Genomic DNA, 13131 nt, shown 5'->3' on the forward strand with positions numbered 1-13131 from the left:
GTGTAAAACACAATGAGTGCCCAAACTCTGTAACATAGATACATAAAATAAAAGAAATAAATATGGGGAAAAAAACCTCTCATACGGAGAGTAAAAAGTTTCTTAGTGGCTGTAACTAGCCTTCCTTTCGTGGATGGGTGGTAAATCCTTGATTATAGCTTAATTACAGCAGCAAACAGTTAATGCAAATCTGAAAATACTAATTTACCTAATGATCTTGGACAATGGACACCCGATTGGCCCCAAAATTGGCACCCCTTTCGGTATTTCTTTAGCTTTATTGAAAAAGAAGTTGATTTAATGGGATTCTCCTAATCCCTTTTGGTATTCCAACTCCCCTTGCTATTCAAAATCACCAGTAAGTCTTTAATTTGATTTACTCCTTGATTCGGGCAATCAATTGGCCTTCACCCGCTTTGATGGAGATGGAAAATGCCCCAAATTCAATTATTTGTTGGTCCCTTCACTTGAATAGGATAAAAACAACATCAACCCTGTTGAATCCAAGTCTTGGAGCTTTCGATTTTTGGCACGCTTCTCGAGGCTGTTGCTAAACCCTAATTTTTGCTGCAGATTAGGATTTACAGCAGAGAAATCTGAAATTTCTCAGCCTTCAAGGGTCCAAATGCTGAGATTTTCGGAGCAAGGATGTGAAATGACTGGGAGATGAGAGCGAAAGTTGTAGAGATAGAAAATTCAGAGTTTTGTCGTGAAAAATGACTGAAAATCAGTCAAATGCAGCTGCTGCCTTGCCATAATAGCTTGTAGATGCAAAGAACTGAAGAAAATCAGTGATTTACTGCTGCTGTCTTGTCTCAACAGCTTGTGGATGGTGTTTTTTGCTGTTGATTGGTCTTCTTTTGCCCTTGGCAGCCTTGGAAGGTCCTCCAATGGTTGCAAATCAGACCAACAGCCTCCCCTCCCTCTCTCTTGCGGGCTGAATTTATAAAAATGCCTCTCTCCAGTCTCTAAAGACGTTTTTCAGTCTTGATGGGCATTTTTGACAAGTGGCAGCCTTCCAAAATGGTTTTTTCAGCATTTTTCATAATTAAATATTAATTTTCAGCCTTTAAATATTGAAAATTAATCTAATAATTATTTCGGTATCCTGAAAAATAATTTGGCCAACCAAGAATTAAATTGGCTAGGCAACTTTAATTCCTAAGTGTCTCTGCGTCATCTTTGACCATTAGATTGGTGTTAGGTACCATTAAACGCCACTTCTCTAGTGTCACCAATTGACACTTATGGCCAAATGGATGACCTAGGCTAACAATTGACACTGGATACCACTAAATACTTGTGCGGCATAACTTATAGCAACTTTTACCTTTGATATCTTGTGATTTCTTGGAGTCATGGGCTCGTAAATTTACTTTAACCCTAGTTGCACCTTACATGTGCAACATTTACTTAATCATGTGATTAAAAATCAATCCACATGTTAAGTGAGGCTTCAAAAATACATGTTCTCATGACATTGTCCTACTGAAGATCACGGACACTCCTTTGTGATCGTAGACGTGAGTCAAAACCAACAAACCCCCTTGGAGTGAAGAGGGATCAAGATACAAGGGTCATTCACCAAAGGAAATTAAATTTAAAGCATTGCGAAATGCTTCAAATTTGTCACGAGAAAGAGCTTTGGTGAAGATATTTGCCACATTATTGGTGGTAGGACAATAGACAAGGCTGATATCACCTACATGTAGTCTCTCTTTGGCAAAGTTATAATGGATCTCAATGTGTTTCGTGCGTGCATGAAACACTGGGCTTTGTGCCACTGTAATGGCACTTTGATTGTCAGTGAACAAAGGAGTAAGCTCCGTGACAGATACATCAAAATCGGCTAACAAGTGTCTAAGCCATACGCATTTGACTGTGGTAGTGAAAGCTGCCTTGTATTCAACTTCATTAGATGATGTGGCAACAGTGAATTGTTTCTTGCTAAGTAAAGAGATGCAAGATGACCCAAGAGAGAAACAATTATCACTAGTGGAGTGATGAGAATCATAATCACTAGCCCAATCAGAATCACTCTTAAGTATATAAGTGCAATGGTTCCCCCTTGGCATAAAGCAATCCAAGAATCCTAGTACCTTGCAAGTAACGGAAATCACTCTTGACAGCTTGCCAATGTGGCATGCGTGGCTGATGCATATATCTGCTTAGGGTTGAAATTGCAAACTATATGTCTAGCCTTGTGTTGCATAAGTAAATAAGACATCCAATTGTTGGAGCATATGCATGGATATCAAACAAGTCATTGTAATCATGCAATGACAACTTCAGTCCAGGTTCCATCGGTGTACAAATTGGCTTGCAATTCTGTAAGCCAAATTTGTCAAGAAGTTTACCAATATATCTAGATTGTGACAATCCAATGCCTCTAGCATCATGAATGAATTGAATGCCCAAGTAATAGCGCAATGACCCCAAATCTGATATCTCAAAAAGTTTGCTACAAATTTTGTTTGAATCCTGAAGTCTGATCGGCATGTGTCCCTATAAGCAAAAGATCATCAACATATAGACATATGTCCGGCTAGGATTCCCCCTCTTTACACACGTAAAGGGTAGACTTTGATGAGTTGCTTATAAACCCTTGGCTAAGTAAAAAAGTATCAATCTTTGCATACCGAGCTTGAGGAGCTTGTTTTAAACCATATAAAGCATTTTTCAGCTTACAGACAAAGTGTTTGGATCCCTCAATTGCAAAACCAACGGGCTGCTGTACATACACTTTTTCTTGAAGTTCCCCATATAAAAATGCAGTCGTTATATCAAGTTGATGCATAGTCCATCCATAATGGGCAGCCAAAGCAACCATAGACCTATTGGTAGTCATGCGAGATGTAGGAGCAATTGTCTCCTCATAGTCAGTGCCTTTCTTTTGTGCGTAGCCCTTGACCACAAGCCTGGCTTTATATTTGTCAATGGATGCATCTGGATTCCTTTTTATCTTGTAGACCCACTTTGTACCAATGGCTTTCTTTCCAATAAGCAAGGACACTAAATCCCATGTTTGATTCTTTATGATGGAATCAAACTCAGCTTGCATTATTGCCATTCAATGCACACTATGTTATGCATCCTCAAAGCATTCGGGATCCTCATCATCAAATGTATTTGCTGCCATAACAAACTCCATGGTATGTGAACCATCATGCATACAAGCTTGCCTTCTAGTACGACCAGTAATAGGAGCATTCAAATGACTATCTTTCATAGTCTGGAAATACTATCTAGGCATTTGCCTAGCCTCTTGACTATGTACAAGCTGTTGCTGAATTTCAAATTCAGCACCTTGTTGAATATTCGGATCAGCCGTGGGCTGATTTTTTGTATTACCCAATGGAGCAGCTGACTGAACATTAAGTTCGCTTGTTGAAGCTCCAATTGTATCACCGGAAAAAATAGGCAGCAGCTATTCAAGTACATCATTGGCAGCTTGATATGTCTCAAAACCAACAAGGGATAATTCCAAATTTTCATCGAAAATCACATTTCCTACTGATAAATACCTTCCTAGAGACAGGATCATGTAATCTATATCCTTGGCTCTCATTGCTGTACCCCACAAAAATGCATTTAACAGCCTTGTTATCCAACTTCCTCCGAAGTACCTTGGAAATGTGTACATATGCAAGACACCCAAAAGTACGAAAATGTCCAACAGAAGGTTTTTGGCTGTTCCAAGCCTCGAAAGGCGTGACATTCTTTAATGCCTTGGTGGGATACTTAGTCAAAACATGGCAAGCACACATAATTGCTTCCATCCAGAAACTATGTGGCAAGCTCTTTGCTTTCAGCATACATCTGGCTATGTTGGACTACTCTCTCTATTAGGAGGGGGTATGGGTGTACATGTGAGCTCCCTCAAGATATACTCAAAAGTTGATGGTTGGTTCTTATCAAAAGTCAAGACCACTTGGATACCTTGCAAGCGCATGCGCTTGTGTTGTCTCAGTCCTTGCTTACCTAGTTTTATGTGGTTGTTGGTGTGTGATCTTGTAAGGTTAGCTATTTGTGAGATTTAGTTTATTGTTTTGTTTTTCACTTTAACTCATTCATAATGGTTTCTAGTTTCCAAAAATAGTTCTTTGGTTTCCTCCCTCTATTGTCAATAGTGTCCTATTGAAGATCACCAACACTCCTTCGTGAGCATAGCCGTGAGTCAAACCCAACATACCTCACATGTGCACAACTTGATAATGCCAAAGCCCAACATTCATTCCTTGAGCCCCATAAATACTAGCGGGTGTAGATGTATTGCCATACATGCCACTTTGTGCCTCAGGCATCATACCAATACTACCCCACATTGGGGTTTGCATTCCACTTTTCATAGCCAAATACATTGGGCCTTGCATTCCATGCATTGGTTACTGCATACCATAATGAGTTGTACCATGCATCCCTATATATAGTCCTTGACCTACCAAAGCATGAAATATAGTACTACCACCAAAGTATCTTGGTAACTCGATACTTGCACATATATCTTGCTGTCCAAAATCCGTTGCATTGGGACTACTAAGATGGCCTTGCATTTGGGTGTTTTGCCCCACTAGCACTAGTTGCTTTTGCTCATTGACAACATTGGAAGCATCTCGAGATGGTTTTGGCATTTCCTTCGGTACATCTTATTGGCTCGAAGCTCTAGAGGATGACTTCCTCTTTTTTCCCTTGGCGTCCTTCTCGGAAGAATTAAAAAACTGAGTAAATTGAGGATCCTTTGCCAATTGTGCAAACCTATCAGCTACTCTCCTCAAATGATCTTTGAATCAGTCATCAAATTCTTCATCTTCTTGCTAATCATAAGGATTTAGTGGCCTAGAGGGATTCACTTCTTGTTCTAAATCCACACTTTCTCCATATTGTTCAGGTTGCATGCCCATTCCAAGATTAGGCATTGCATTTTGTCTATTGCTTTGTGTACCTTCCGATGGTAAAGTATCATTATGACTTGAACCCAAATCACTATATGGTGACATGCTTGCTGTAAATGCACTCAGCTGATCACAATTTCAGCAATATGCAACTTCACTCACTTGCACACAAGTGCCTTGGGCCCACCTACTCAAGGGAGTTGATGACATATTGGCAATGGAATCGTGAAACTAGCCTTTCTTCTTAGAGAGGGTGATAGTGACCTAATTAATCAATAAGTACAGCAAGCATAAAGTTCTCCTAAACTGAAAATGCAAATGTTAGCACTTAATCTTGGAAATGGACAATTTGTTTGCCCCAAAACTGATGCCCCTTGTGATATTTCTTTATCTTGAATTGCAATGCGGATGGAATACAATGAGATTCCTTGAATATCCTTCACTCTCCAATCGCCTCTTGTTGTTATAAATGACCAACATGCCTTCAAACCAAATTGCCCCTTGGTTTTGGCTTTCAATTATGCTCATTGGGTGACAAATTGAGCCCCAAATATTTGCTATTTGAATGGCCACTTGAATCTCTTGAAATTGCCCCAATTTCAATGACTGAAATTCATGTCTCTAGGCCTTCAGGTTTTGAGTATGCTTCATGAGGTGGCTGTCAAACCCTAATTTTTACCGTGAATTAGAGTTTACAGCAGGGATTACTAAAAAATCTCCACTTGCAATGGATGATTTTACTGAAAATTGGTGAGGAGGAATGAGAATTGGCAACAGGATGAGAGAGAATGTTAAAGAGAGAGAAAATACAGACTTCCATTGTGAGAAAATGGAAGAAATCAGCTACTGCCCTATCTAGATAGATGGGCATGAAAGTTGTCTCCATTAATGAAACACTTAGAATATGATGTTGCTTGTCTGAAACAGTCCTCAAACTTTTGTCACCTACTCCTGTAGTCTCTTCTAGGCATGTCATTAGCTCTTGGAGGGTTTCCTGTTGGTTGGAAATGGCCTGTCAATTGTTGTAGTAGCAACGGCAGCCTTCTCTCTCTCTCTCTCTCTGAGCCTCAAAAACATTTTTTCCACTTGCATGGGCAAGTTTTGCAGAGTTGCAGCCTTCCAAAACAATTTTCAGCATTATCTAACTTTATTCAATTAATTTTCAGGATTTTAATATTAAAAATTATTTATGGATCATAAAAGTAGTCTAGCTGGCCAAGAATTAAATTGGCTAGGCCAATTTATCACCCATGTGACCTTGACCACTTATTAGCTTGGAACTGGCATTAATTATGTAAATAATGCTGATTCCCTATTGTCATAACTAATAGTAATGGCTAATTAAATGTTCTAGGCCAAGTTTTGATACTTGGTATGACCTAGTCTGTGTCAATCATAACTTATTACAACTTTTGCCAATGCCATCCACTAATCATTAGGGTTACTATGGTCTTATTGTCACTTAACTGACTTGCATTTCACGTGTATCTCACATATGCACAACTTAATAATGCCAAAGCTAAGCATTAAAAATACACGTCCTCGTGTCAAAGTAATGTGATACAATTAATGTGAGTGCATCTAAATGACTTTGGTTTCTCAATAAAACATTCTAGTTCTTCTGTCTAGTTCTTCTTGTGTAGGTTATTTGTTTGATGAATTTCAGTTTAAGGTAACTATGGTAACGGAATTAAGTTATCACCATCCTTTAGTCTCACTGAAGTCCAGTTTCACAATTTACTGTTCAGAGTAATGAAATTCATAGCAAAAAAGTCTCCAATGATGCTGTAATGCCTGATGGTGGCACATGGTCCACAATTTGTGGACTGAGTTACAAGCTTCAACAATTGTGTGATGACTGATGGCTGAAATTAGTAGATACAGATGGTCCATAAGTCAGGGGCTAAATCACAACTAGTAGACAGGTTTATCTCTGAGCTTTCAAAGCCTTTGCATGCCACCATAGTCTCCTCTTGGAAGCTTGAATAGGCTATGGTGCAAGTCTAATAAAATATGTTAGCAAAGATGAGTTCTCCACCCAATGATAGTCTCGTGTAGTATCTAGGTCCAGACCTGGTTTACTTGAAACCTGCTTTGTTTGGGAATCACCCACCCACCCTTTAGTGGCACTTAACTGTCTCGGCACCAAGAAGCTACTCTAAGCCCAATATTGACTAATAAGCGCAGTGCTAGTTTGTAAGGTACAGTATGTTCAAGTGAAGGAAGATACACTTTCATGATAAATCCAAGAGCTTGCTGATAAAGAGATTTGAATTCTACTTTTCAAAATAGTGGAGAACATCTACTATTTATTGTGGGAATTTTATGGTTCCACCAGCCTTGAGGCTTCTCAGGCTCGAGGGGAACTGATGGGTACAAACCACTTCCATCCATGCTGAAATAGGTAGGTACATAATTACCTTAAGGAGATGTTTGTTGACCTATGAAACAAAATCTAAAAGATGCTTGTGGTGCTTTTATCTGCTAGTACGTTGGAGTTTGAACCATTCCATAGGTTTACTAATATGACATGAGATGGAGAAATGCTACCTAGTAACTGGGAACTAGGCTGTTTCATTGTCATCATGTGCATTGCATTTTAAATCTATTTGAATGGATTTGTGGTCTTACAAACATAAAACATTTCTAACTATTTGTGATGGATTTGAAAATTGACTAGCGTTTATGATTTTAAAAACAGAATATGATTGGCAAAGAGAATGGCCAAGAGATTGCTGCAGAGTATTCTTATAGACGTGAACCTATAGGTGACCATTCCCCAGAAGTACATGCTACGGAAGGTGAGCACCTGCAGGTGTATGTTAAACCCCAGATGGATGAAAGTTGGTCTTCTGCAAGCAAAAAGACTGCTAAAAGCTCAAAATCAAGAAGTGCAACCCTGGAGCTTAAAAGCAGTGCAGAAGCAGTTGATGGATTCCCTGGGCAGAGATTAAAACTGAAGAATGGGGGAAGCAGAGTTAAGAAAGGAGCCAAAGGAATTTCACTTGCTGAAGCTGCAGAGGGCAGGATGCTGATCCCCAGGGGAGCTCCTTGCAATTGCCAAGCAACAAGACACAAACTGGTGAACAACTGCCTTTCTTGTGGCAGGATTGTCTGTGAGCAAGAGGGAGAAGGTCCATGCAATTTCTGTGGGGCACTGGTTCTTCGCGAAGGTAGTACATATGCAGGCCTTGATGGTGACAATGTGCCAGTTTCTGAGGGTGAGGCTGCAGCCCGTGCATTCAAGAATAGGCTTGTTGAGTATGGGCGCACGTCATCACAGCGAACAACTGTAATTGATGATCAAAGTGATTACTTTCAGATTGACGAAAATACATGGCTGTCTCAAGAGGTTGCTTTCCCAGTTGACTGTGAAGCTTTTGCCGTTTGTTTTCCCATTTTGTCACACCTTAACAGACAAGAAGACCTGACATATGTTGCATATGGCACACAGTAGGAACTACAGTTAGTTATGATTAATTCATGCTAGCTTCCGCTTCTGTGGTTCTTCTTTGTTTGTCAGGAAAAGCAGGCACTTCGGAAACAGCAGCAAGAGCTTGAGGAGGCAGAAGAGGCCAGAATGAAAAAAGTGGTGGTTACAGTAGATTTACTTGGACGCAAGGTATTTACTTGTTCATGGGTTTGCTCATTCTCAATGTTAACTTAGAATAGTGTTAGTCAGCAGAATAAAAGCTTGTCTAGGTTATAAACATATTTTCTGAACTGTCTTGTTAGAATGACTTTTTCTTTAACTTTTGTCTTGAACCTCAAGCTCAGCAGATCTAATCTGATTCTGTTTTTATTTCATTTACCTTTCCTGATTCACATTCTAAAAAAGAGACAAAGAGAAAGGGAAACTATTGGGGTCTCTATTGGGCATGGCAAGCAGAGGCTTGAGCTGAAGGATTCTAATCTTGTAGCATGAAAACTACCCAAAGTTCCAGATTCCAAGCAATCATGCTTAAGAAAGAGAGCTTGATGCCTTCCAATTTCTTCAATTCTTCCTGAGTATGATGGATTGAGTAGAGTTAGTTGGAAACTTATACTCATCATTCTTCGACTTGTTGAGAAACCCCTCCTTCTGTCTACACACTTCATTTAGGGTTTTGCACAGACAGCCCCAAAAAGGGTTGGTGTCAATATTTTTGGTCATTTCGTCAGTGGGTGCCCACATAGTGGTGCGCCACCCTAGATAGCTTATTCCTATAAATAGGCAGTCACTTCATTCATTCTTACACCACTTCAGTCATTCTTCACCCCTCTTCGTCCGTCACTTCGACACTCTTCCCTCTCCACTCCATTGCTGCCCATACCCCTATTGGAGGATATCACAGTTCGTGGTTACTCTTCGCATCTCCTTTAGGCACCCTATTTCCTCATCATCAAGTTTGTGTTTGGAGATCTTTTGTAGTTGGCGACCTTTCCTTGCTGGCGATATCTCCCCCATCATTTGGCATCAGTCTTTTGCAGTTGGCAACAACCTCCATCCATCAGGCATCATCTGTATCTTGTGTTTTGCATCTTGGAGGTGTTTTTTGTACTCGGTGATATCACTGCTACTTGGCGGTATTTTCGCAACTTGCGTTTGCTGATCAGGGGAATCAGGCGTCAGTCTCCACCAATTGATGTCATCATCCACCATTGCATATGGCAGCCAGGAGGCATTTGGCATTTGCATTTTGCATCTTGGCTCACTCCTCGACATCTGAGGATTGCAGTTCGCTTCCTTGACATTTGTCCTTCACCTTCTAGTGATTACTTTGATAGCCTACTACTTGAAGAACTGTGTTTCACTCCTTTCATTGTGCAAATTTTCACAAGTGTTGCCGCCTGATTTAGACAGGAGAGTGCAGTTATCTTCTGAGCCTCAGCTCCGTTGTGTAAGCTTTTCTTCTCATAGCACGATTTAGTGAATTGTCATTGTGTTTTTCTTGTGTTTTTGAATTTTTCTTCCCTCTTAGTGTTTGTTGTACATACATTGTGTTTCTCCCTACTGCAAATCCTACCGTCTCTTTGTACCGTTGCATATTTCTACATGGTATCAGAGTTGGAGGTGCTCAATGAGCCATGAAGATCCTTTGCATCAGAGAAGGCAAAGACAGGTTGCTGGATCTGCATCATCTACTGATTTTCCCCCTTCCGTTGTATCACCAGGATGTAGAGAGACCCTTCTCTTTCTCTCCCTCCCTCCCTTTTAGAGGTTGACACTCTGGTGTTATGACTTCTCCTCAGGTAGATAGACAAACAATTGGGCGCTTTTTTTTCTGGCACCATGAGACCTCCCACTGATGCTTGCCGATCTGGACCTTTACTCCCTATACTACCAAAGTATATGCACCTACCTCCAAGGCACTTATTGTACTATCTCTCTTTTTTGGGCCACAGACTTTATTTTGTATCGGCTTTCAGATTTTTATGCTCAAGGCAATAAGACACATTCGATGTACGCTAAGCTATTTTGAGCACAAAGAGCATCATCAGGTGCCACGGCCTCCTTGTGACCACTACAATACGCTAGGAAGGTTGCTTCTACTTCTTCTAGGGTTTCAGAAATGCCACCTCGATAACTTGTAATTCTACAATCCACTCCACTGAGAGACAATGATTGTCGGCTATCGTTTCCCCTGCAGTCTACCCCTTCGCAAGATAGAGGCTGTTTGACACCTTCCATTACTTTGGCTTTGCAGTCCACTCCATTGAGAGATACCGGTTGTTGCCCACCCTTGGCTTCACACGAGCCTCACCTTTCAATACCCTCAACTACTCAGGTTTGAGAGGCCACCTTTTGGAGTTCTTTGCTATCTTGGATATCCTAGATACCTTCTTCGGCATGACTACTAGCACTTTCTTTGTCATTAGATGATCCAAAGTCCGTGATTCATGAGTTTTTAGATTCTCTATCTCTTGCAGAGGAGAATTCTGAGGAGGATGTACTCTCTGTGCCCTCAGAGGGGGCTTCTACTTCTTCTTTGGCTTTAGAGGTTGTCCCTACTCTTCGTAAAATTCTTCCACACTCTTTACTCTTTAGGGATGACTATCTTCGCACAGTCATTTCTCCTATTGATACCCAAGATCTTCAGGTACCACCTAGCTTAGGACCTTGGAGGTTTACCTGTAACTTGGTGACAAGGCCTTTGAATTCATTCTAGCATGGAATTTGGAGCTAGTGGCTTTTCTCCCGAGGTGGAGTTAGGCTCTATGGTTCATCTTGTTTACTTTTTCCTACTATAGGTTTCCTTTCAGGTGGCAATCTTGGATCTTTGGAATCCTCTATATTTTCTTCATACCTCTCTTTGCTCCTTTTTCTTCCTCCCTTTTTGGGTCTACACTTCATTTAGGGTTTTGCACGGATAGCCCTAATAAGGTGTGGTGTCCATATTTTTTTTCATTTCGTTAGTGAGCGCTCAGATAGTGGTGCGCCACTCTAGACAGCTTATGCCTATAAATAGGGAGGCACTTCATTCATTTTTATGCCACTTCGGTCATTTTTCACCCCTTTTCCTTTGTCACTTCGACACTTTTTCCTATCCGCTCTGTTGCTGCCTATACCCCTACTACTGGAGGACATCGCAGTTCGTGGTTACCTTCCTCTTCTCCTTCAAGCGCCCTATTCCCTCATCATCAGGTCTGCATTTGGAGGTCTTTTGCAGTTGACGAACTTCTTCCCTTCATGGTGACATCTTCCCCATCATCTGGCAATAGTCTATTGCAATTCGCAATAGCCTCCATCCATCAGGTATCATTTGTATCTTGCATTTGGTAGCTTGGAGGTGTTTTCTATACTTGGCGATGTCACTACTACTTGGTGGCACTTTTGCAACTTGCGTTTGCTTATTAGGGGCATTGGGTATCAGTTTTCCTCACCCAAGCATCAATCTCCACCAGTAGACGTCATCATCCACAAATGTGTTTGGCAGTCAGGAGGCATCTGGTATTTGCGTTTTGCATCTTGGCTCACTCTCTAGCATTTGAGGACTGCGGTTTGCTCCCTCCATAACTGGTGATCATTTTCTTGGTTTTTGATGTCATTAGAGGAGTGTGGTTCACTCCCTCGATAGCTATCCTTCACCTTCCGGTGATTACTTTGATAGCCCAGTGCCCTGAGGATTGTGTTTCACTCCCTTCATTGTGTAGATTCCCATAGGTGCTGCCGTGTGATTCAGATAGGTTTAGAGAGGACAATGCAGTTATCTTTTGAGCTTCGGCTTGGTTGCATCAACTTTTCTTCTCATAGCATGATTTAGTGCATCATTATTATGTTCTTGTGTTTTTGAGTTTTTCTTCCCTCTCAATGTTTGCCGTACACACACTATGTTTCTCCCCGCAAACCCTATTGTCTCTCTGCACTGTTGCATATTTCTACACAACTCTCATCTTTGTTGAATAGTGATGCTTCACATTTGCATATTGGTTTTTCTTATTTATGGTACTTATGGGGTTTGAGTGCTTACAGAAAAAGAGGTCATGTTTATCTTCTTGAAGACATGCTTTGCCTTAGTATTAGCAATCTGAGATTCTTCTACCTATTATGTTCTGATAAGTGCTTAGTGATATGATTAGATATCATGTTAAGCCTCGATTAATTCTTGTAGCTGGTCTTTCCTGAACTTGCAGGTGGTTATGGCTGATGATTTAGTTAGTTCTGTCAACTTAGGGGCCAGCATACTAGAAGGGGAAGCTTTGGATCACAGATCTAGTGATGTACGCATCAAGCCAAATCCATTTGTCTCAGAGAGTCCTGTGTTTCTAGATGCTACACGATCTAAAGAAATAAAGTTCGCAAATTCAAGCACTCACACACGTAAAATGCAGAGAAATTTATTGCCTTCTGAGGTGCTTACCAGAAGTGGCAGAGTTCAACATGATGATCCTCTTGTCTGTGCACTTGAATCCAGTACTGTAGCGTCACATGAAAAGGATGCTGAAATTACTCCAAATGTTAAAGAAAGAACTGATGGATGTTTGTTCAAAGATGAAGATGATATGCGGGAGTGCGATTGGATGACTTCACCTGTGTTTGACATATGTGAGCATGAAATTGATGGATCAAACAAACGATTCTCTCTCTCCCCTTCTCTACTGCAAGATAAACAAATTCAGAGGAACACGTGCTGGGATGGTGCATCAGAAACTGTCAAAAGCTTACGTAAAGGAATGTTTCTACTTAAAGGTTGGCTGAGTCAAGAAAACCAGGTATTCTCACATGCACTTTTGCTTATGTGAAATGTAGTGCTTACCA

The 13131-nt window shown here is 40.7% G+C and overlaps 1 protein-coding gene across 4 annotated transcripts in view; it reads left to right on the forward strand.

Moving 5' to 3' along the window:
• LOC148031756 (uncharacterized) overlaps window positions 1–13131 on the forward strand; it is an 84689-nt gene that overhangs the window by 48622 nt on the left and 22936 nt on the right. For all 4 annotated transcript variants that reach the window (XR_015691946.1, XM_087685408.1, XM_087685409.1 and 1 more), the window contains exons 2-4: window positions 7594–8244; window positions 8416–8514; window positions 12507–13085. Coding sequence is in view for 3 of the 4 variants with exons in the window: in XM_087685408.1 (XP_087541534.1) it covers window positions 7594–8244; window positions 8416–8514; window positions 12507–13085 (1329 nt within the window). In the remaining variant the exon portion in view is untranslated. The remainder of the gene's footprint in view (window positions 1–7593; window positions 8245–8415; window positions 8515–12506; window positions 13086–13131) is intronic.

This window comes from Lygodium microphyllum, chromosome 9 (assembly GCF_053477565.2).
Source record: "Lygodium microphyllum isolate KBCC chromosome 9, Lygodium_microphyllum_v1.1.10, whole genome shotgun sequence".
NCBI classification, from domain to species: Eukaryota; Viridiplantae; Streptophyta; class Polypodiopsida; order Schizaeales; family Lygodiaceae; genus Lygodium; species Lygodium microphyllum.